General features: G+C 38.5%; 1 protein-coding gene across 3 annotated transcripts; it reads right to left on the reverse strand.

Annotated features, from left to right (window-relative positions):
• Positions 1-28: 28 nt before the first annotated feature.
• On the reverse strand, positions 29-17,830 carry LOC121949069 (uncharacterized). Of its 3 annotated transcripts, none has more exons than XM_088082847.1 (8): positions 17,668-17,830; positions 16,958-17,067; positions 15,320-15,449; positions 14,734-14,909; positions 13,858-14,000; positions 8,763-8,922; positions 7,367-7,482; positions 29-2,578 (listed from the first exon to the last, which is right to left on the reverse strand). In XM_088082847.1, exons 2-8 carry the CDS (start codon positions 17,004-17,006, stop codon positions 1,814-1,816), a joined length of 1,539 nt encoding a protein of 512 aa, XP_087938973.1. In that variant the 5' UTR covers positions 17,007-17,067; positions 17,668-17,830; the 3' UTR covers positions 29-1,813. The 3 variants fall into 3 exon arrangements, with proteins under 3 accessions (XP_087938973.1, XP_087938975.1, XP_087938974.1); XM_088082849.1 differs by lacking the exon at positions 17,668-17,830 and adding an exon at positions 17,530-17,572; XM_088082848.1 differs by lacking the exon at positions 17,668-17,830 and adding an exon at positions 17,409-17,497.
• Positions 17,831-22,221: the final 4,391 nt, after the last annotated feature.

Below are 22,221 nucleotides of genomic sequence, written 5' to 3' on the forward strand. Positions count from 1 at the left end.
TGCAATCACACAAATGACATAACATGGCTTGCTATTTAAATGCAGCTTTATTAACTGTGAAATGTACATTTATGGCTGAACACTGCGTACTGAACCTTTAGGATAAGTGAGTGTAAAAATACAAAAATATCACATACTTAACGATTTGTTTAAATATTAAAATGCATTAGGCTGCAAACAGTAACTTTCAATAAGACATGTATTCTGTTATGATCCTGTTATAATGCATAACTTTAAATAAGTGTAATGTTAGTATGACTGTACACTGAATATATGTTAAGAAAACATGGCAAAATAAAAACATGTTTATAACCACTGAGTTACATCATCACCACGTGCACAGCCAATGGGTTCTATTTATAACACATGATGATAACATGCATGATGTAAAGCAATTCACAGTCAGGTAATACAGTCAAAATTCCTAAAAATGAAAATACAGGTCATGATTTTTGCTGAAAGCCATCTTGAATAAGTGTAGTTTCATTGAATTAACACTTTGAAACCTGAGCATTTTTTTCCCCAAAAAGACTGGAAGAAGAGAACAAGCAACTTAACAAGACATGGCCCAAAAATGAGAAAAAAATTAATACAAATTTTAAGAAATTACCTGAAAATATGCATTAAAACCAACAGGCAGCTACAGAGAGACGCTCTGATCAGGACAGAATTCCAGAGACGTGGTCATGGAAAAAATTCTAAACAGGAACGATCTGATTTAAGGGACATGTTCTCAACAACATCACATCACTTTTCTTGTGCTGCTTCCAGACACCTTTTTAGCCATTAACCCTTGGAAACCTTAGTAAATTGACTTGATTTTTGATTTTTTCAGAATCATGGGAAAAAGGCAATGAGCGATGAAAGAAAAAACAACTCAAAATTTAGCGAGAATTAGTAAAACATACAAGAGAATTACCTGAAATTAGTTTTTTTTTTTTAAAGTAAAAGAAAAGGAAACACACATGAAGATCAGGGAAAAGTGCCTTGAAATTATAGTCTGTAGCATAATTTCAAATATGTAATTATGAATATAGTTTTACCCTAGCTTTTTTCTTTTTTTTTCCCTAGCTATTTTCCCCCATCTTAAAAATCTACTTTTTCTAGCATTTTGTGAAACATTTTTTGCCAAGTTGCTTATTGCCCTTTTCTTCATGTTTTTGAAAGAAATCAAACCAATCTGCTCAAGGTTCAAAGGTCCAAATACTTAATGAATATTTCGAATGTAGCACAGTGATGTAAGGTGAATGATGTTTCTCCAGGTTTTAGAGGGTTTAATCTCTGAACCCTGAGAAAATGTGTAAAAAGAAGGGCTCAATTTAGGCATGATCATTATATCCCAAGGTTATTAATGGGTTTATCGACTGTCACTGTGTGTGACAGGTGCAGCAGTAGGATCACAAACACTGACATGGCATTTGTCCTTTGCAAAAAAAACAAAAATCCAAATGCTAAATTCAAAACAGAGTACCTACCCAATTAACAAATACTTGAATAGCTGAATATTTGGGACCAGCTCCGATACTTTTTACAAATTTCTGGCTCAATTTTTGGATATTTCTTTTTTTTTTCCTTCTTCCCATGTTTTTGAAAAAAGCCAATGTGCTGAGACTTCACAGGGTTTGTCTGAGGCCCATTGTTCTCCTCAAGAACAAGACAAGAAGAATTCCCTGCATACGGACAGTTTCTTACTGAACTATCAGTGGTCAGTGTCTGGACTCAGTGAGGGAAATGGGTGGAGAGTGGTGCTGCTGCAGGAGCTCCACAGTCTCTTTATAACACTGGATTTGGAAGCTGAGTAACTTCCAGGCTTCTATAAAAAGTTCTGTAAGACATCTTGACATGGACGCACCATATATCCAGAGCATTCCTTCTCCTCCTCTTCCCTCTCCTCCTTTGCATTGACAGAGCAGGAAACAGTTTCCATGGTAACTTCCTTGGTGTCTCTGGTTAATGAGGGCGGGGTCGAGGTGGTGTCATACACCTCTGAAGCAGAGGAAGGCTCTGGCTTCGTCTCCTCCTCCTCCTCCTCCTCCTCTTGCCTGCCAAAGGTTAATGTGAGGAGGTTCACATCCTGGCTGTCCTCCTCTACCATTACCTCCTTCTCCTCCTCCTCCGGCAGGGCTCTCCCTAGAGTCAAACAGTGTGTGTGTGCAGGACCAGGATGTGAGTCCGGGTCAGTTTTGGGGAGGTTTTCAGAGTGTGAGTCTGTGTGCAAGCTCAGCCGCTCCTTCACTCCACTGTCACAATCTGCTGAAGCTTCAGGCGGGAGACTGAAGACGCCTGATGTTTGCTTTGGCGGGGATCCAGACTGTGGGCAAGCTGACAGAGATGATGAAGATGAGGAGCAGGAGGAGGAGGAGAGGTTAGTTCCCGGACGCAGTTTGTAGCCTCCTCCTCGTCCTCCTGCGCTCCCACCCGTCAGCTCTGTCACACTCTCCTCATCACTGTCATCTGATGTGCGGCTGCTCCTCTTGTGAGCAGCAGAGGGCAGCATTGCTTTGATGTTCAGGAGGGAGGACCTGGACGTGCAGCGGGACGCCACGACCAGCCCCTCCTCCATGTGATGGATGGATGACTGGGACACACAGAGAGAGGAGGAAAAAGAAAGAAAGCAAGAGAAAAATGTTAAAACTCAAACCCTTTCATACTATTCAGGTCAAATTTGACCCATTTTGACTATTAACCCTTTGAAACCTGAACACATTGGCTTAAACCTTTCAAACCTGCATCCACATCATTTTTTTGAGCTGCGTTCAGATGCCTTTGACAAGCTATTTGACCCATTTATAAACTGAGCACATTGGTTTGATTCCTTCCAAAAACACAGGGAAAAAGACAATGACCAACTTGGCAAGAAATGTCCCACTGACAAATAGCAAGAAATTAAGTAAAGGAGATGAGAAAATTACCTAAAAATTTGTTTTAAAAAAAAGAGGGGAGTTTATTAGAAAATCATCTACTAAAATAGGGAAAAATGTCCAGAAAAATATATTTATAATCATAATTATTTTATATCTAAAATTTTTACAGAAATAAATATGACAAAATATATAAAATAAATATTTTTTTAATGCCGGCACTTTTTGGGTCATATTCTTGTTTATTTTGGGTTTTTTTTACATTACTTTTTTAACTTTATTACTAATAATTTTGCTAACTTTTGGGTCATGTCCTGTTAAGCTCCCCATGTTCTGGAGGGAAATCTGCTCAGGTTTTAAAGGGTTAATTCCTTTTAAAGTCACTGGAAGAAGGCAAAGAGCAACTTTAGACTTTAGGAAGAAATGACCCAAAAATTAAAATAAAAAGTAATAATAATAAAGAAAGAAATAAAGAAAGTAAAAAAAAAAAAATAAATAATCTAATTGTTATAATTTGTGACAAAGACAGACATTTTCATTAAAATGTTGGATTTTTCTACACACTATTGTTGCTCACACACTTGAGCAGAATAGCAGGTCAGAACTGGACTCGTCAGCCTGATGGCAGTTAATCACGTGTGTGTTCTGACATTTAAAAAAAATGAAGCTGTAATTCTTCTATGTGCCCTCAGTGGAAATGCTGCTGAATCACAGTAAAGGAAGTTCTGGGTGCTACATTGTTCTGGAAAAGAAACTGTTGGTTAGCAAACCAACGGCCTCACGTCCCCTCCAAATTTTTATTTATTGGCCACATACAAGCCGTGTCCCTGGGTGAGGGGGAACCCCCTCTTCATCTCGCTGTTGCTTAAGCCGACTGACAGTAATTCATAATGGAATATGAAACCACATCTTTTTTCACAAAAGAGCGTGTTCAAATCCCCCTTGTATGAGACAAACACCGCAAATAATAAAGGGTTAACTGTAACCCACACCCACAACAGCTCATTATAAACTTCATTTCCTGCCTTCTAGCGAATGTTCATGCACCGATTTGTAGTGATGTCTACACACTAACACATTCACTCATTATAATATGTTTAGAAATCTCTGGACTTTGGATCATGTGTGTTTAAGCATCCATATATCTGGGATCGTTGAAAAGAATTTAGTTCATAATATTTTGAAAACAAAAAAAAAAAGTTGTGCTCTGCTGTCCCCTTCAGACCGTCTGACAGGCACAGAGCCCTGTTTGGCAATCTCTCTGGGTGGGACAAAGTTCAGGGACGAGGCTAAATGCTGCTGATCAGCAGTAACACTGACTGTCCCTTTCTCTCTCTGTCTATAAAGCACTGCTGCTCACGGTTTTCTAACATTACACATATGTAAGAGAGCGTTCCACTTTTTACGCAGTTTTTTAGGAGGTAGACATACAAGATGCAAACTTTAATGAAAAAGACAAACATTTAAAAAAAAAACCACATTCAATTTAGGAATATTTCTCAGCAGCCACATGCTAGACTTCACCTTAAAGGCGGGAGGCTTTGACACCTAAATTAAAGGAGGTCACCTCTATTCTATTCCATGGCATGGCATCAACGTGGTATCCTGAATAAGCATATTGTCCGATCTGCACGATTTAAGGACTAACTGCAAGGACTCAAGCATTAAAATCATTCATCAGCCAAAGCTGAACAAAATTTGGTTTTAATGTGGCGCATACTCCTTCACATCCAAGGAGTTTGTTGGTGAAATTACAGAAAGAAGGTGGAAATTTTCATGACCCACAGCTGGGGCACTTGGGTATCACAGCAACAGATCAATGACCCCGAGAGAGTCTGTCACACATCAGCTGCAGTGACTCATCACACATGCTGATCAAAATAACGGAATAAAATGACATGTATAAAGGCTACAAAAATGTTAAGTATTTTAATTGCTCATTTTTGAATTCTTTTTTTTTTTTGCAAGGCATTTTTGCCATGCTGCCATCATTTCTTCACCATCTAACATCTACATAACCCCTGGCCGCTCAGTCCTCCCCTCTCTGAGAGGCAAAGTGAGAGCATCACCATCCTGCTGCAGCAGACACAGCGAGGCAGCCTGCAGCTGTCTGCCTCTGTGTTTCTTCTTACAGCACACATCAACCACAACCATGGCACACTTCACTCCAGCTCTGTGCACAACGAATGCGTTTTGCTCTAGTGTGTTTCTGCCTGCAGTTATTTCCTTTTACTTAACTCAGAAGCAGACAAACCAAAAATAAAGCAGCATATTTATTGTATGGTAAAAGAACCAATCAATGATGGAAACATGGGCAAACTTGAGCATACTGACATTCTTTCAATTAGTACACCAGATTTTAAAATCTCTTAGTATATGTGTGCAGGAGGCTTGAAGCTTCCACATCACATTTGTGCAGTGCTTGACTTCCAAACCAGACAAAACACAACACAACACCATGTGTGACATTAAGCTTAGGCATGTTATGCTACCTTGACATCAGTGAAGCATGTCTTTGAAGACTTATGATTAACCCACACTCTTGTTTTCACTTCTTTTGATCAATGTATGCTCTTGTAAGGGCTGTGGCGGTGCACTGACTGTCATCTCCCTCACTGTCCTGTTAGTTATTTGTCATTCTTTTTGTTACATGATTTTTGGTGATCTCGTCTTTGCTGATGAGGCATAGCCTCGTCCAACCTCAGCTTGAGCAGAGGTCTGCTTAGACAGAATGGGTGCAAACACATGAAGGCCCTGTTTAACCCGTAGGGATATGTTTGGTGCATTTTTCCACACTTTTCATATTTGATAATTTTGGCTGAGGCCATGCATGTGGCATACATGTTGGCAAAATTATGCATTTTCAATTAATCTGTGAATTTCCAGCTAAACTCCTACAATTAGTCTAAAATACACTGTGGAAACTAAATTGTTACATTGTTCAGTGCAAAAATGTGCCATTGAATCCCATTCAAACTGACATTTTTTAACCCACAGCCATCAAAGCATAAAAACACGTTTTATTTCTGGGTGTCACTCTGGACTTTTGTCTTGGAATTTGTCATTTTTACTACTTTTCCACCTGATGACATAATTTCTACCATATTTGGCATATGTAGAAAATACATGCTATTTCAACTAGGTGCACTGCCATAATCAATGATGCTGCTAATTACTGACATATGCCAGAAATGGCATGTGATCACCAAAAAAAAACCCATCTATTTAGCATGTAGTATATTGAAAATAATTCATTTTTTGTGTTTTTTTTCATTCAAAAACATAGAGGCATCATGAAAAAAATGGCATTAAATGGGTTAAAATTCTAAGACAATTAATGAATATTTGATATTTATGATTAGGACTGATGTTGGTTAAAAAACATACTAAAATTAATTTTATACTAAAATTATATCAATGTATAACATGTTTTATAACTTGATTTTCAAAAAACACATTTTGTGTGCAGAGCGATACAAGTGTGAGTATTTGACACTGCACAAAAAGTAATTATGTATAAAAATCAATGTTGCTGCAGATCATTGACATATCCCAGGCTGTGATAATAAAAACAAGATCAACTTAGAATGCAGTATTTTGAATTCATTTTCTGTGTTTTGTTTTGGGGTTTTTTTCATCTAAAAACATAGTGGCGTCATGAAAGAAACGTGGTATATGAAGGGTAAAATTCTTAAAATGAATTAATATTTGACATTTATGATTAGGACTGATGTTGGTTAAAAAAATAACTCAGTAAAAGTAGAAAATAATATTAATGTATTATATTTAAAAAGCTTTATTGTGAAAAACGCATTTTGTGCAAATATAAATGTGGGTCATATTAGAGCCGTTTACACTGAGGGTTAAACAATCTATAGCACATGGTCTACAGTGCATTTAGGGCGTGTCCAACCACTTCTGCTGGTGAAAGGGTGCATAATCTGGGTGCAAAGTGCAGCAAGAGGGGGAAAGCAGTTGCATTTAGTCTCTTAATAAATCACAGGAGTAATGCACTAAGAGCAATAATGTCACTGCAGCTATGTGCATTTAAATAGCAGGAAAATACTCCTCCATTCTGACTCTACACCAGGTTTTTCTTTTGGCTGATGGCACAGTCACTTTCTGCTGCCTCAAAATACCAATACACAGACATGTACCTGACTGCACCTCATTTAAAGACCTTAACGGCCATGGACACACAGATGGGCACAAGCACATTTGCTTTGCTCACAACGTGGGTGCTGGCTATGAAAATGACAAATGCGCTGTGCTGTCTGCGCCGCTTTGTGCTGGGTGTGAAGTGATGGGGCCCCAAGTTGTGAAATTACTGAAATATAATGAATGACTCAGACGTTTGTCTCTCACAGAAATCCACTGTATAGTTAGACTGAATTATTAAAAAAAACACTGATCAGCTTAGAGGGTGCCTTCCAAGAACTGCTCCCATTAGTGCTGCAACACCAGCTCCTGCTTTCAGTGCTACAATTAAATTAACTGTCACTTACCAGGACAGACGGCAGGGGCCTCCTTCTCAGACAGATGTAACCAGCAGAGACCAGCAGGGCCATGACGACCACACCACATATCACCAACAGACACAACAGGGCTGAGATGAACCAGTCTGCAGAGAGGACACGTGGTCAGGGGACATATCATTCACATATAAACCCAGAGAGACTTGAGAGAGTACCAGCTCCATCATCTTCATCATTCCATGTTTCATATACGGGAGGCTGACATGGACCATGGGCCCCTGTGGGGATTTACGAGTCTTTTATATCACAGCAGAGGGGCTCCTTTTTTTTTTTTTTAAGAACGGCACATCTTTTCAGAGTCTGAGGAAAACATTCACAGTGCTGCACAATTAAAGAAAGAAATTTGAAAGACGTCCTAGCTCTTTCCCTAACTCAAACGAGTTACAGGAATGAATCCGAAATCCTGGAGATGAGTTGGCATTTCAGCTCTTCTGGTTCCCTCCACATGAAGTCAATGAATTTCTTTTTTTTATGGATTTTTGTTAGAAGCTTAAAATAAGGTCTAGGATTAACACAAGCTGAAGAGACTTTTATGTTTTGTTCTACAACATAAAATGTATCATAAAATATCCCACCAATTTGAAGCTTTTATGTGTCTTTAAAAGGTGATTGCTAATAAATGGCTAATTAAACTACAGAGCATCATCACAATGAACTCGGATTTACAGACTCATAATGATGCTGGAGCTAAAGTCATGACACCGTGCTGTAGTTTCTCTGTAGCCTAATGTCAGCTTTTTACCTCTGAAGGAATAAGCAAATGTTGTACATTTGCAGAAAATAAGATTGACTAAGTTAAACAAGGAGAAACTCTTTTAGAAAATCTAGCAACCGATCATTAATCTGATTGTAAAATTGAACTGTTAATGGTCTAAAAGGTTAACTGTAGCATTGTGTCATATGGCAATAACCTCAAACTCTTTTTTCTAGTCTGTGTTACCATCAACGTCCTGTTTTTATTTTATACAATTTTATTGATTTGTCTTTTACTGCAGTTCATTTTTGTTGTTGTTTTTTTTTGCTGTTGTTTGTGTTTTTTTTAACTGTGTTCTTTTTTCTTTCTTTTTTTTTTTAAAGATTTTTTAAATTTTCTTTTTCTACCTTTATTCTGATAGGACAGCTATGGCATGAAAGGGAGAGAGAGAGAGAGGGGATGATGTGCAGCAAAGGGGAGAGGCCGAAATCAAACCCACGGCCACTGTGGTGAGGACACAACCTTTGTACATGAGGCACTCGCTTTACAAGGTGAGCTACTGGATGCCCCGTTTTTTGTGTATTTGTATGCTGCTCTATAAAATCAATAAATACATGTTAAAAAAAACAAAATGAAAAAATAAAAAACATTCATACGGACAATGAGCTGTACCTGCAGAATAGCGTCCAGCAGTGAAGTGACAGACGGGTTTGCTGTAGTTGGAGTGTCTGGGCACCTCAGTATCTGAGAAGCAGACTGAGACACAGTACTCTCTGCCAGATGCCAGATCACTAAAAATCTTCCTTTTCAGAGACTTGGTGTCCTTAAAGAACTGCGCACAGAGAGACCACAGACAGACAGACAGACATCAAGAATCAGAGAAAACAAAATGAGAAACACAGAATTACTCTCATACATTTACCCACAGGATTTTTGAGACTGCTGTGGTAATGTTGATGATGGTAGTGCAATATGGATGCTGCATTCGTTATAAAGGTCATTTGACACCAGATCTATCGCATCTAACATGAAAAGGGGCTTCCCCCTGAAAGAAAGACATTCAGATCATCAGAGGCAAAGTCCCAAGTCAACTGGGTTCCTCTAAGTTAAGCAGTCAGTGTATGATGGTTTATTTTTGATCGGTGTGCACTGTGCTTCTAGGGGAGTTTCATGCAAAAAAATGCTGCACATTTCCGACCCGTTGTTGGCACATTTTGCTGTTTACTATATGATAGGATGTGGATGTTTTTAGCCTGCCTGGTTGTACAGCTGACCCGTGGGAAGGTCTCTTTCGACTCATAGATTGTTCTACTTTTAATGCAAAATTTAGTGCTTTAGTATTTTGTCTCCTGTTGTCTCTGTCTGCAACTTTGCGTCCTCATTGCTGACTGTCTTGGCCAAGTGTCCCTTGGAAAAGAGATTCTTAATCTCAATCTCATCCTTTGCCTCCCATATAAAACAAACTTCAAGGACGGCTTTCTTTCACTTGTGTAACATCGCAAAAATGAGACATATCCTATCCCAAACAGATGCTGAAAAATTAGTACATGCATTTGTCACCTCTAGGCTGGATTACTGTAATTCCCTATTATTTGGTTGCCCAAACAAATCTCTTAGATCTCTCCAACTGGTGCAGAACGCTGCTGCTCGTGTTTTAACGGGAAGCAAGAAAAGGGATCATATTTCTCCTGTTTTAGCTTCTCTGCACTGGCTCCCTGTGAAATCCAGGATTGAATTTAAAATCCTCCTCCTTACTTACAAAGCTCTAAATGGTCAGGCTCCATCCTATCTGTCACAGCTCATAGTTCCTTACCAACCCTCAAGATCACTGCGCTCTGAAAACGCAGGGTTACTTGTGGTTCCCAAAATTTCCAAAAGTAGGTTATGAACCAGAGCCTTCAGCTACCATGCTCCTCTCCTATGGAACCATCTTCCATTTTCGGTCAGGGAGGCAGACACTGTTTCAACTTTTAAGGGCAGACTTAAGACCATCCTCTTTGATAAAGCTTATAATTAGGGCTGGCTCAGGCTGCCTGGACCAGCCCATAGTTAGGCTGACATAGGTTTAACCTGCCGGGGGACTTCCTCTGATATGCTGAGCTCCTTTCCTTCTCTCAATGCCGCCATCAGAAATCATGCATGTCTGTTTACTGCATTGCCATGTGCAAGCTTAACTTAGCTCTGTGATAGCCATGTGGTACTCTCACTACCTGGGGCTCGCGATTACAGAGCCTGGGTCTGTTGAACTGCACTACGCTAATCCTGTTGCCTCTCGGGAGCATTCCTGCTCCCTTGTTTCCTAGTTTTCTTGGATCCTGGCTGTAACCTTGACTGTGCCTGACCGTGGTGATAGCTGTGCTGATGCTGCGACCCTGCCTTTGGTTGTGCTCGTGCTGTGGCTGTACTGATTCTGTGCCCCCCGCTCGCCCTGATCGTGGTCTGGTCCTGGTTGCGCCGATGCTGTGATCTTGCCTTTGGACAACTCCCTTTCAACATATGCATGAGACTGTTATCATCTCTATCAACATCATCATAGAGAGCAATTACTAATTTCACACCTACCATTATTGTAATATGACATGCATCTGTTTCTATTATTGCCTTGCCGTGCCTCCCCACCCTCTCTCCCCCTCGCTCTTTCTCTTTCCTTTTTTGCCATGATTGTATTTCATTTGCTATTTACGACATCTATTGCTCGTCTGTCCGTCCTGGAAGAGGGATCCCTCACTATCCTCTACCGCTCTTCCTGAGGTTTCTTCCTCTTTTTTTTCCCCGTTACAGGGGTTCTTTTTGGGGAGTTTTTCCTTGGGTGATGTGAGGGTCTAAGGGCAGAGGGATGTCGTACACTGTAAAGCCCTCTGAGGCAAACCATGTTTCGTGATAATGGGCTATATAAATAAAACTGACTTGACTTGACTTGACTCAATGAGACCAGCACGGTTAAATAAATAAATTAGGTAAATGAAGCTGTCAGCCTAAATGTCCCACTCTCTATGGGAATTAAAATTGTCACTATATGATTGTATGCCTCTGTGCACCAGTCAGCTGTCTCTTACAGTTTACATCATGTCTGTGAAAACATGGATGCTTCACACACATCTTCCCCTGACAGCACAGAAGATCTCTACAGTCAGCAAGTTTACAGACCAGTGTCACAGATTCAGTATCTGACCAAATGTCTCTTTTCCTGAGATATGACTGAGTAATGACAGAAAAGTATTTCTGCAGAACATTATGATGGCACCGTGAAGTTGAACTTTGACCTTTTAGACATAAAATGTCATCACTTCATCATCATATCCTCTTAGACATTTGTGTGAAATTTTGCAATAATTAATGTATGAATTTCTGACTTATGACCAAAGACTTGTTTTATGAGGTCACAGGGACCTTTGACCACCAAAATCTCCTCAGTTCATCTTTGACTCAATGTGGACGTTTGTCCAAATTTAAAGAGATTGCCTGCTGGTGTTCATGAGATAGCGTATTCAAAGAATGGAACAGACAGATAGATGGACTTGTGGACGTGTGTATGAACAAACTGAAAACATAATACCTCCTGCCACAGTTGGCACGGAGGCATTTTAAAGGAATGAATGGTCAAATATTTATGTTAAAAATCTGATTTGCCTGACATAATTCTGAGTCGCCCTAAGCATAACCTACATAAAGTACAATATTTGCATGTAATACCACATATTTACATAATACATATGTACTCATATGTGAGCCAATTAAAGTAAATTATATTACATATATAATATTAAATGCTATCTTAAATTCTATTTATTAATTTTTGTATCTATTATTATTGTTATATGTTATGTTATTGTTAGCAATATTGTGCTGTGCATTTTCCCCTACTCTCTCTTCCTCCCTGTCTTTCTTTTTCTCTTTCTCTTCCCTATATGCCATTTTGTCATCTACTGTAATTTAATTGTTATTTATGACATTTATTGCATGTCTGTCCGTCCAGGAAGAGGTTCCCTCCTCTGTCACTCTTCTTGAGGTTTCTACAATTTTTTTTCTGTTACTGGGTATTTTTGGGGACTTTTTCCTCAGACGATTTGAGGGTCTAAGGACAGAGGGATGCCATATGCTGTAAAGCCCTCTGTGGCAAACCGTGATTTGTGATAATGGGCTCTATAAATAAAATTGACTTAACAAAGCAGGCCGGATTGCTGTCAGCGATGTACCACGGTGGACAGGGACTAGCAGCAAAAATGTATCTTAGCCACTTAAAAAACGCCTGTCTGAAAACAGTCCATATCAGCCTAATTGTAGGCTACATTTTCTCAACTTTTAACCTCTGAATTCATAAGCGCAGTGTGTTCCGGTCTGACTTTTAGTGGTTTATGGAAGAAAGAACAAATCCAAGATAAAGAAAAAATTTATTACAACGGCAACAATGAAATGTTCGCTGTGGAGACAAAACATTACCGCTGTAAAGCATTTTGCAGAGAGAGACTGAACGGGCTGAAAGAGAAAGTTGAAAATTCTGTGGAGACTGGAGGCTGAGACAGAGCAGAAGGTCACGGTGAACTGTGAAAGCATGCTCACAGACCCTCAGAGCTGCTGCTGCCGTGAGGGGGACCTGGTTACAACACAACCTCAGCATCTTTCTGAATCACAAGACACCAGCGCTTTACACTAAACTGTTTTTTTGGTGAGTGGATCACTTACATGTAGGTATTATATGTAGGTATATATGTTACCTGATGGTTGGGTGCAGCAGTAACTGCAGACACACAGTTGTCACAGTCAGTGGAGTGTTGATTCTGGAGACAAAACTGTCCTTTATTGTGTATAATCACTTTAGACACCTTCTATTAACTTTTGATTTGACCTCAAGTTAACTCATATGAATTTGTGCCCATCATCTGAACAACCGTCCTTGGAAGTTTCATTAGTGTGTGAACAAACTTGCTGTTGCCAGGAAGAGGAGACAAACGTTCCTTGTTCCAGTACACCTTATCTCAGCGGAGGGAACCTCCCTGATTTTCCTAACACTGTGTTTGCAATTAGAAATATGTGACTAAATGTGATCTTCTTTGTCAGACTCATTCAGTACACTCTACTGTAGCTGTCTGAGATCTGTCCTTTCAGCTGAAATAGATTGACTCTGTTAAGCCCTTTTTTTTTTAATAATTCTCTTTTATGACTTCCTTTCAAATACACAAAAGACAGCTGATTTTGTGTCCTCATTTATTTATTCACTTCTCTAAATTTCCACCACAGTGATGTCAGATATTCAGAGTAACCAGCCACACCTGCTTTGTTTCATTGTTTGAAGAGCCCAGAAAAACACAAGCACACACCATCTTAGAAATCTTGAGAGAAGTGAAGTTTGTTTCAGTCAGATTGCGCAGCAGCACTGTCTGATGCGAACAGCTGACTGGCAGTGGAACACAGAGCACAGAACAGTTGGCCTCATAAATTTTGGCAAAATTTTGTATTTTGGTTTAATCTGTAAATTTCCAGCTCAGCTTCTACAATAAGTCTAAAATACACTGTGGAAACTACAGTGTAACATACATAATAAGTGCAAAAAATGCTCCATTGAAACCATTCAAACTGACATTTTTGATCCCACAGCCACCAAAGCATAAAAAAAAGCATTGTATTATTTCTGGGTGTCACTCTGGGGTTTTGCCTTGGAATGCGTAATTTTGACCGTTTTTCCACCTGATGATGTCATTTTTACAATGGCACAAGTGATGAAACCACTGTGTGTCTAAAGCTCTGTCTGTGGGTGGGTGTGCAGTACCTGGGCTCTGTCTGCACTGCTGATCCTGAGTTTGTAATTCAGAGAGTCATAGTGCTCCCTCAGGTGCTCCATGGGAGGCTGAAGGTCCACACACAGATTTTTCCCACAGGCCGTCACCGTCAGCCGCGGCAGCTCCAGCTCAGCTGGAGCACACAGACAACATAGATATTTTAGTTACATAAACTCAAATTTCCATCACATCATGAAGTAGCTGATTGAAACCACAGACAGGTAACCACTACAAACATTTCCCTTCACGCAGATAGCATTTTACTGAAGAGTAACTTCACATGAACAGTAAACCTGTTTATGCACAGTCATTTCATGAACTCCTCTGCCAAAACTTGAAGTGAAACACTTCAGCAGAGAACAAGGAAGTAAAAATATTCAGATGATGAAAGAAATGTTGCATTTCCAGCTCTACGACTTGCAATAAATCAAGTATCCAGAGCACATAAGGAGAAATCAAAATGGAAATAACAGTAACAGCTATACTCTGTCACAATGAAAAGAAACAAAAAAATCGAATTTACCCCTTTTCCTCCCAAATTAGCGCATGCACGTAGGTTTTTCAAACACAGGAAAACCCGATAAAAATACTGTATGTGCTGGACTGTATTCAATCATAAGTTTCGCTCAGAGCCGGATGCCATAAAAAACTGTCTACTGCAGGGTCATTTGACCCCGGTATGAATGTCAATAGTATGCATTCTTACTGCATTAAAAAGCCAGATGTTAGCAGGTGTTAGTGGGTTTTTTGTGCGGTGGGAATGAGGTTATTGAGAGAAAAGTTTGGTGTGACAGGGAGAGAAAAAGAGGCTCATCTGTCTTATCTGTCCCTTTGTCTCAACATGTCAAAGTTTCAGTGCCTCTTACTGTTTCTGTTGGGCTTAAAGTCTCGCAGGATGACCTCTTGTGATTCCTCTGCCTCCAGGAGGGCTTTAATTCGGGTGAAGTACATCTCGTCCCGCACGGAGAAGGCCTCTGTCAGGTTGCAAATCAGCGGGTGCTGGACATGCTCGCAGCCAGCCACCGGCACCAAGTCAGTGCCCCTTCAGGAGCGGAGGGGAAGGAAAGAAGCAGACTTTAGGGGATCAGGTCAACCTCTGCCTTCATCTGGCATGAAGCACATGCTGGGGCAGAATCAGCTGTAGCTTTACACTCACTGCTGGCAATAAACATAACAGGAAACTGAACTACAACTTGTCTATACTTGTCTGTGACTAACACCTTTCTCAACTATCTTTTGATAATTGGACTCTGACAAACATCTGTATTTCTTTCTCTGTTGCAATCCAAACTGAAAGTACCTGCATCAAAAAAGTTGTGACCGACTGCTTCTACAGAGATTCCCCGAGACACTGTTTGGTAGATACACACACACACACACACACACACACACACACACACACACACACACACACACACACACACCAAAAGCAGAAAGACAGATCACACTCACGCGTCTGTTTGAACTGTCACATTGTAGTGGACTCCTGCAGGTGTCCCTGGTCCACGCTCCCATTTCAGAAGGTGGATGAAATGGCTCGAGCTCAGGGTCACGTTGACAGGCTGGGGGAGTTTGCTCATAGCTGGAATACAAACAAACAGCACTTTAACCCTTAGGGACTATTGGATGCATTTTATGTTTGCCCTCTTCAATTTTGGGTCATTTTGCCTGTGTTCATGCATATGACATACATTTTGACACGATAGTGTGTTTTTCTTTAATCTGTGAATTTCCAGCTCAGCTCCTACAATAAGTCTAAAATACACTGTGGAAACCATATTACGGACTGTTAAGTTAAAAAAAAATGCTGAACTGAAACCCATTCAAACTGCGATTTTTGACCCCACAGCCATCAAAGCATAAAACATGCATTGTATTATTTCTGGGTGTCATTCTGGACTTTTGCCTTGGAATCTATCATTTTTTTCCTATTTTCCACCTGTTGATGTCATTTTTATTTTTTAACCATATTTGGCATATGGGGAAAATATATGATATTTCCACTAGGTGCACTGTCACAGTCAATGTTGCTGCTAATCACTCATAATAATGATATATCCCAAGCTGTAATAATAATAACAACAATAATAACAATAATATTTCTTTTTTTCATCTAACAACATAGTGGCATAATGACAAAAACTTGGCATTTATGGGATTAAAATTTTTAAACTCAGGAAATATTTGATAATTATTATTAGGAATGTTGGTTACAAAAACAAACTCAATGAAAGTGGAAATTCATATTATTTTTACAACCTGATTTCGAATTTTTGTGTCGAAAGCGGTGATAGTATTTGACACTGCATGAAAAAAAAGAAGTATAAAAATCAATGTTGCTGCTAATCACTGACATATCCCAGGCTGTGAAATTTATAAAATAAGGTACTTAGCATGCAGTATGTTGAAAATTATTTTTTAGTTGTTTTTTTTTTTTATCTAACAACATAGTAGCATCATGACAAAAACTTGGCATTTACAGAGTCAAAATTCTTAAAATTAATTATTATGTGATATTTATGATGAAGACTAATGTTGGTTAAGAAAGTAAACTAATTGAAAATGGAAAATCATATTAATATACAATATTTTTATAATCTAATTTTGGAGCAGAGCGGTATGAGTTTTTGACCATGCATCAAAAATAATAATAATAATGTATAAAATTCAATGTTGCTGCTAATCATTGACATATCCCAGGATGTGATATTTTTAAAAATAAGCTACTTAGCATGTAGTGTATTGAAAATTATTTTTGGTGTGTGTGTGGTTTTTTTTGTGTTTTTTTCATCTGAAAACACAATGGCTAACAAATTTAAGGCTATTTGTTTCTTTTTAATTAATGACTGTTTGATATTTATGATTAGGGCTGACGCTGGATAAAAAATGTACGCAATTAAAGTAAAAAATAATAGAATATTAGTAGAATATTTTAACACTTTATTTTGAAAAGTGCATTTTGTTTGCAGATTCATACCAGTGTGTGTGACATGAAAGCGGGCCCTTGAGGGTTAACCACTGTCCAGGTGTAACTTTCAGGGATTCAGGTGTGAGAGGCAGAGGCACAGCATCAGCTGACTGAGTACTCACCTGGCAGGACCTGAGGCAGCCATGCCAGCATCCAGATGAGAGCAGTCATGACAGTCAGAGCATCTCAGCACCACCTCTGCTGCTGCTTTCACTTTCACTATGAACACCATCTGAAAGGACAATTCTGGACTTACCTCTGCGGCCACAGTCACATGGCAAATCAATGCAGTTATTATAACTCGCTTTAGACAAAACCATCGGTAAAATTAATGAGATAAACATCACATGGCTATAAGTTTACTTTACATTGACACTATGAGACAGTTCGTCTTAAACGACTTGTACTTAGCTTCAGTTTCGACATGACGCCAAGAAAAGTTACCATTAAAAGCGTTTCTGTTCTTCAGCTTTACAGTCTCTGATAAAAGCACATAAGTTCCTGTACATAAAGACACCAAGTAACACCCATGAACTGTCACTGTAACCACTGACAAGGGGTGAGCTGTAATACCCGTCACGGTGCTTGTCTCCCGGCTCAGTTCGCTAAAAACACCATATTTATGTTATTTACTCTCATTGTTAAACACTTTGAACATGTCACCGAGCTGCTACAGACAGATAAGTTTATTTACCAGTGCCCACAGACAACTTCAGTATTCGAGCTTTATCTCAGGACGCCCACTCACCGGAAATGTATCTGTCGCTAGCTAGCTAACGTATTAGCATTGACTCGAATGGGTCTTCACATGTATGTTTAATATTCCAGCTACCTGTCCTCCTGTCCCGAGGAGCGTCTCCGTGTCTCTCCAACTCCAGCTGTAGCCTAGCACAAAGACAGAGGAGCAAACACAAACACACACACACACATACACATACAGTGTGGACTCACTGTACACACGACTGCGGCATTCAGGAACATCCGGTTAACCTGCAATCTCACGGCGCTCAGGGGCTCCTAGGACTGAATACTTAACCCTTTGAAACCTGAGCAAATTGCCTTGATTTCTTTGAAAAACATAGAAAGAAGGCAATGAGGAACAAAAGAAATGACACAAAATCTAGCGAGAAATAAGTACAAAAAAATAAAATAACATAGCCATAAATTGGTTAAATACGGCCTAAAAAAATACAAAAAAAACAAGGCAAACACAACCTGGAAAAATCCTTAGAATTATAATAAATCTTGAACATAATTTTAAATATTTATTTTTGATTTTGAATTATAAATAGAGTTTCTCCCTAGCTTTTTTAACCCTTTGAGAAAAAGAACAAATTGGCTTAATTTATTTCAAAAACATGGAAAGAAGGAAAATTAACAACAAAAGAAGACATGACACAAAAATAGCAAGAAATTGCTGAAAAAGAGCAATACACAACATTTGTTTCAAGTTAAAACGAAAACACAAAAACAAGGCAATAAACACTTGGAGAAAGTGCTTAACAATTATAATAAATCTGATAATTAAAAATACATATTTTTCCCTAGCTTATTTAACCCTTTGAAGTCAAAACAGATTGGCTTGATTTCTTTCAAACACATGGGAGGAAGGCAATGGACAATAAAATAAGAAATGACACAAAAAATAGCAAGAAATCAGTAAAAAGAACAATAAATAGCTTTAAAATAGTGAAAAGTAAAGAAAGAAAGAAAGAATGTTAAAACCAACCAAGGCAAACAAGACTTGGAAAGAGTGCTTAAAAATTATAATAACTTTTAAACATGTAATTTTGATAATTATGAATATAGTTTTCCCCAAGCTTTGAAACCTTTGGAACCCAGAGCAAATTGGATTGACTTCTTTCTAAAACAAGGTAAGAGGGCAATAAGCATCTTAACACGAAATAAATTTCATAAGAAATGTGTAAAAAGCTGCAAGAAAATTACCTGAAATTAGAAAAAGAATAAGAAAAAAAATAAGAAAAATATAAAAAAAGACAGAAAATGATCGTAAATCTAAATTTCCTGTGATCTTATTTTAAATAGATAAATAATTATAATCACTAGAAACCTTTTCTTGATATTTTTTAGTCATTTGATCATTATTTTCATTTTAAGCTAAGTTTCAGGTCATTGACTTGCCCCCTTCAAATATTTCTTTTTCCCAATTTTTGGGACATTTCATACTAAGTTGTTGATTGCCTTTTTTCTTTGTTTTTTTTAAAGAAATTCTATTTGAAAGATTTAAATACTTGTGTAAGGTGTCTCAACACTCTGCAAGAAAACTGATGTCCATCCAGGTTTTAAATGGTTAAACATAATTCTCTTACTCTACTAATTTCTTGCAGTTTGTGGCCTATTTCTTACCAAGTTGCTCATTGCATTACTTATATAGCCTATATTTGACTATAGGTTGCTTTAATTTGCAGCTAAATAGAAACTTTGTGTGGAAGAATGAGGATGAGCATCAAGAATGTTTTTATTTCACATATTTGACTATAACAGCTGTGATATATGATATAAACAAGACACAGAACAACAAAGAGTTTTGTTTAAGTATGGCATTTGATCACAAATAAATAATAAAATATATGATAAGCGTACATTTTCCAGCAGGTTAGGATTGTAGCCTATTTTGCCCTTTTTGAGTTTCCATGGATCTTTCATATTAGTAATTTTTTTCTCCCTAGGATGCTTAAAAATACAAAGGACCATTACTGTGGAACACCAGTCCTCACTTCATAAAAACTTGTCCATCATTATTCTCAATTAAGTCTAACATGAAAAAACACCTGTGTTGTAGTTAATCTATTAGCTCTTTTGATGTAATTTGTGTGTGTGTCTGCTTCATTTATGATTGGTATAACTATATTTTGTAGTAGGTGTTTGTTTTCTATGCTGACATGTTAAAGAAAGAATTACTGTTAGAATTTGAATCTTATCTAATTTTGTCCTTTCATGCACAATTCTTGTTTGTCATTATCTACTTTTAAAAAAATCTTGTGTACTAATAAATAAAATGGAATTATAATAAAATAATAAAATTAAACAAATAAAATAAACTAAAATAATAAAAGAAATAAAATAAAAATAAAAAAATAAAAGTTTTTTTCAAATAAAATAAATAAATAAAATCAAATAACTCTGCCTCTGATTTGCTGTAAAACGCAAATCGGACCAATGTCAATCGTCCTGTCCAAACCTAACCAATCCAAACAAAAAGGGAACGAACACTAGCCAATCAGAGGTAAAGTAGGGCGGGTCATGTCTTTTCTATCCTATGAAAATGTGCTGTCTGCAAAGGGGATTTGGATTTGTCCGGCGGTTTGTGAAGGCAGCATCTGACGAAGTTCATAGGAAATCACGTGACCTAGTGGCAGTACCATGGGAAGTACAGTAAGGAAGTGTGCTGGAATCTTTGCGCACAGGCAGCGAGGCGATGCTGCGTTGTTTGTGTAGCTGTTTCAATTTCAGTTGCATTGGAGGCAAGAACTGACCTTTATTGATTAATCAGTGGTTGCTGAGCAACACTGAGGCTGAAACAACTCACATGCGATTTTGATGTGAGAACAGCATCAAACATTAAACACTGTATGAGAAAAACATAGGTATTCACTTCACAGTGAAGTGCTCCACTGTTGGGCTCCTCTTACTGTTAGCATTAAAGGGACAGTTCGGATTTTTTTGTAGCAGGGTTGTATGAGGTACTCACCAACAGTCAGTGTTCGAAGAGTAGATGCCAGTCATCATGCCCCCAGTTTGGAGGCTGGAGGCTGACATGGAAGCAATGTAATGTACTGCTGTAGATGGCGGCCAGCAACAAGATGCATTTTTGTAACCTAAAAAAATCCCATCTAAAACAATATCAGTGTAAGTACACACTATATTGACAGTATTTTCACAGCTTTACCTTTCAATCATACTGCCCTTTTCAACAGAGAAGCTGTCAAATGCTCCAGTACCACATCTATGCGCTTGTCAAAGTCACCAGATTCCATTGAGAAAAACAGTCATTTTAGCTCTCTGAACACAGGAGCTGCTGCTCTACTGCTGCTTTGATCAGTTAGTACATTTATGTTATTGTGTGACTTGTGGTAAATCTAAACTAACTCTTTTAAACACCAAAGTCAAAAATAACTTAAACTAACCAACCAATCAATGCAGTGGTAGACCAGCAGCTCCTGTGTTCAGTGATGTTAAATCTGTGTTTTTCTGAATGGAGTTTGGCTTTGAAAATAATGTCATCATGCCTTCATTTTCTCAGTGGAAATCACTGTCTGATATAAAGGTGAAGGAGTGAAAATACTCTCAATATAGCATACACTGAGAGTGAAGTTGATTTTTCTGGATGGGACTTTTTTTAGGATGGCTGAACTGCATTTTGAAGTTACTACAGAAATAGAGTGAATAACAACAATTAAACAAGAACAAAAGAATGCTCTCCGGTGTCTCGTATGAAAATACTTTTTTGACATTTTTCTGTCTGGATTTGGAAAAAGCTTGATTTACTAACTGGCTCAGTTGCTGATGAAGAAGATGTTCCCGGTACAAATATTGTACATATTCATTGTTGTTTGGCTGACTGACTGGCTGATGGAGGAGCAGATACAAGAGGCTGCAAAGCCAAGGATCAGGGCCATGCAGATCAGTGTTCACAATGTCAGACAGACAATAAGGACGCTGCCAGCTGGGATTCAGAGGTCCAGAGGCAGCTGGCTGCTGAATGAGAGATGGTGAAATATGCTGACAACACCAGTGAATCGCCAAAACCTCATGGGGGTTGTTGTCGAAGGAAATAGAAATAAATTAGATTTTTCAGATCTACTGTTACTAATGTGACAAGGTATTTGTGTTGTAGAGGCTAATGCTAACATCAGGATTGGCTGAAGGAGTCTGTCTGTCAAGGCGAGTACTCCCGCCCCACTCCCACAGCAGTAGATTGCTTAGCTTCCATATCAGATCTCAGTTTGCTTCTCTAAAAGGCATGTATGCTGCCTGACATCTACGTTTTTAATATGCTTTCTGTCAATAAATATCCCCTACAACCCACTTCAGAAAATCTGAACAATCCCTTTAAAGTCGACAGCATTTCTATTGTGGAGTGACCTAAAGGAGGGGTGGATCGCAGCATATGGAATGGGACAGCTTCCTGTTTGAAGAACTTGTGAGTGTTCATGCCATTGGATGGCTGTAGGACTGTAGAGTTTGTGAATAAATGAGGTCTTTGATCAGAGAGAGATCAGAGGTGTAAGTAATGAAATGAATTTAATTGATTTGCTTCAGTTCCCTAAATCTGATATTAAAAATGCTGCTTCACTGTCATGACTTAGGCGACATGTTAATGTTATCAATAACACCTGCACTTTTCCTACTATGTCAAGTTAAA

This window comes from Plectropomus leopardus, chromosome 10, assembly GCF_026936395.1.
Source record: "Plectropomus leopardus strain MGB_pleo_1.0 chromosome 10, ASM2693639v1, whole genome shotgun sequence".
Lineage (NCBI taxonomy): Eukaryota > Metazoa > Chordata > Actinopteri > Perciformes > Serranidae > Plectropomus > Plectropomus leopardus.

Excerpts from the sequence above, each read along its gene's own strand:
- LOC121949069 (XM_088082847.1), bottom strand. The coding sequence starts at position 17,006 with ATGACTGCTCTCATCTGGATGCTGGCATGGCTGCCTCAGGTCCTGCCA. Across the intron at positions 14,910-15,319 it reads GTGACAGTTCAAACAGACGC|GGGCACTGACTTGGTGCCGG; the intron begins GTGAGTGTGATC and ends CCGCTCCTGAAG. Across the intron at positions 14,001-14,733 it reads CTTTAAGCCCAACAGAAACA|CTGAGCTGGAGCTGCCGCGG; the intron begins GTAAGAGGCACT and ends TGTGTGCTCCAG.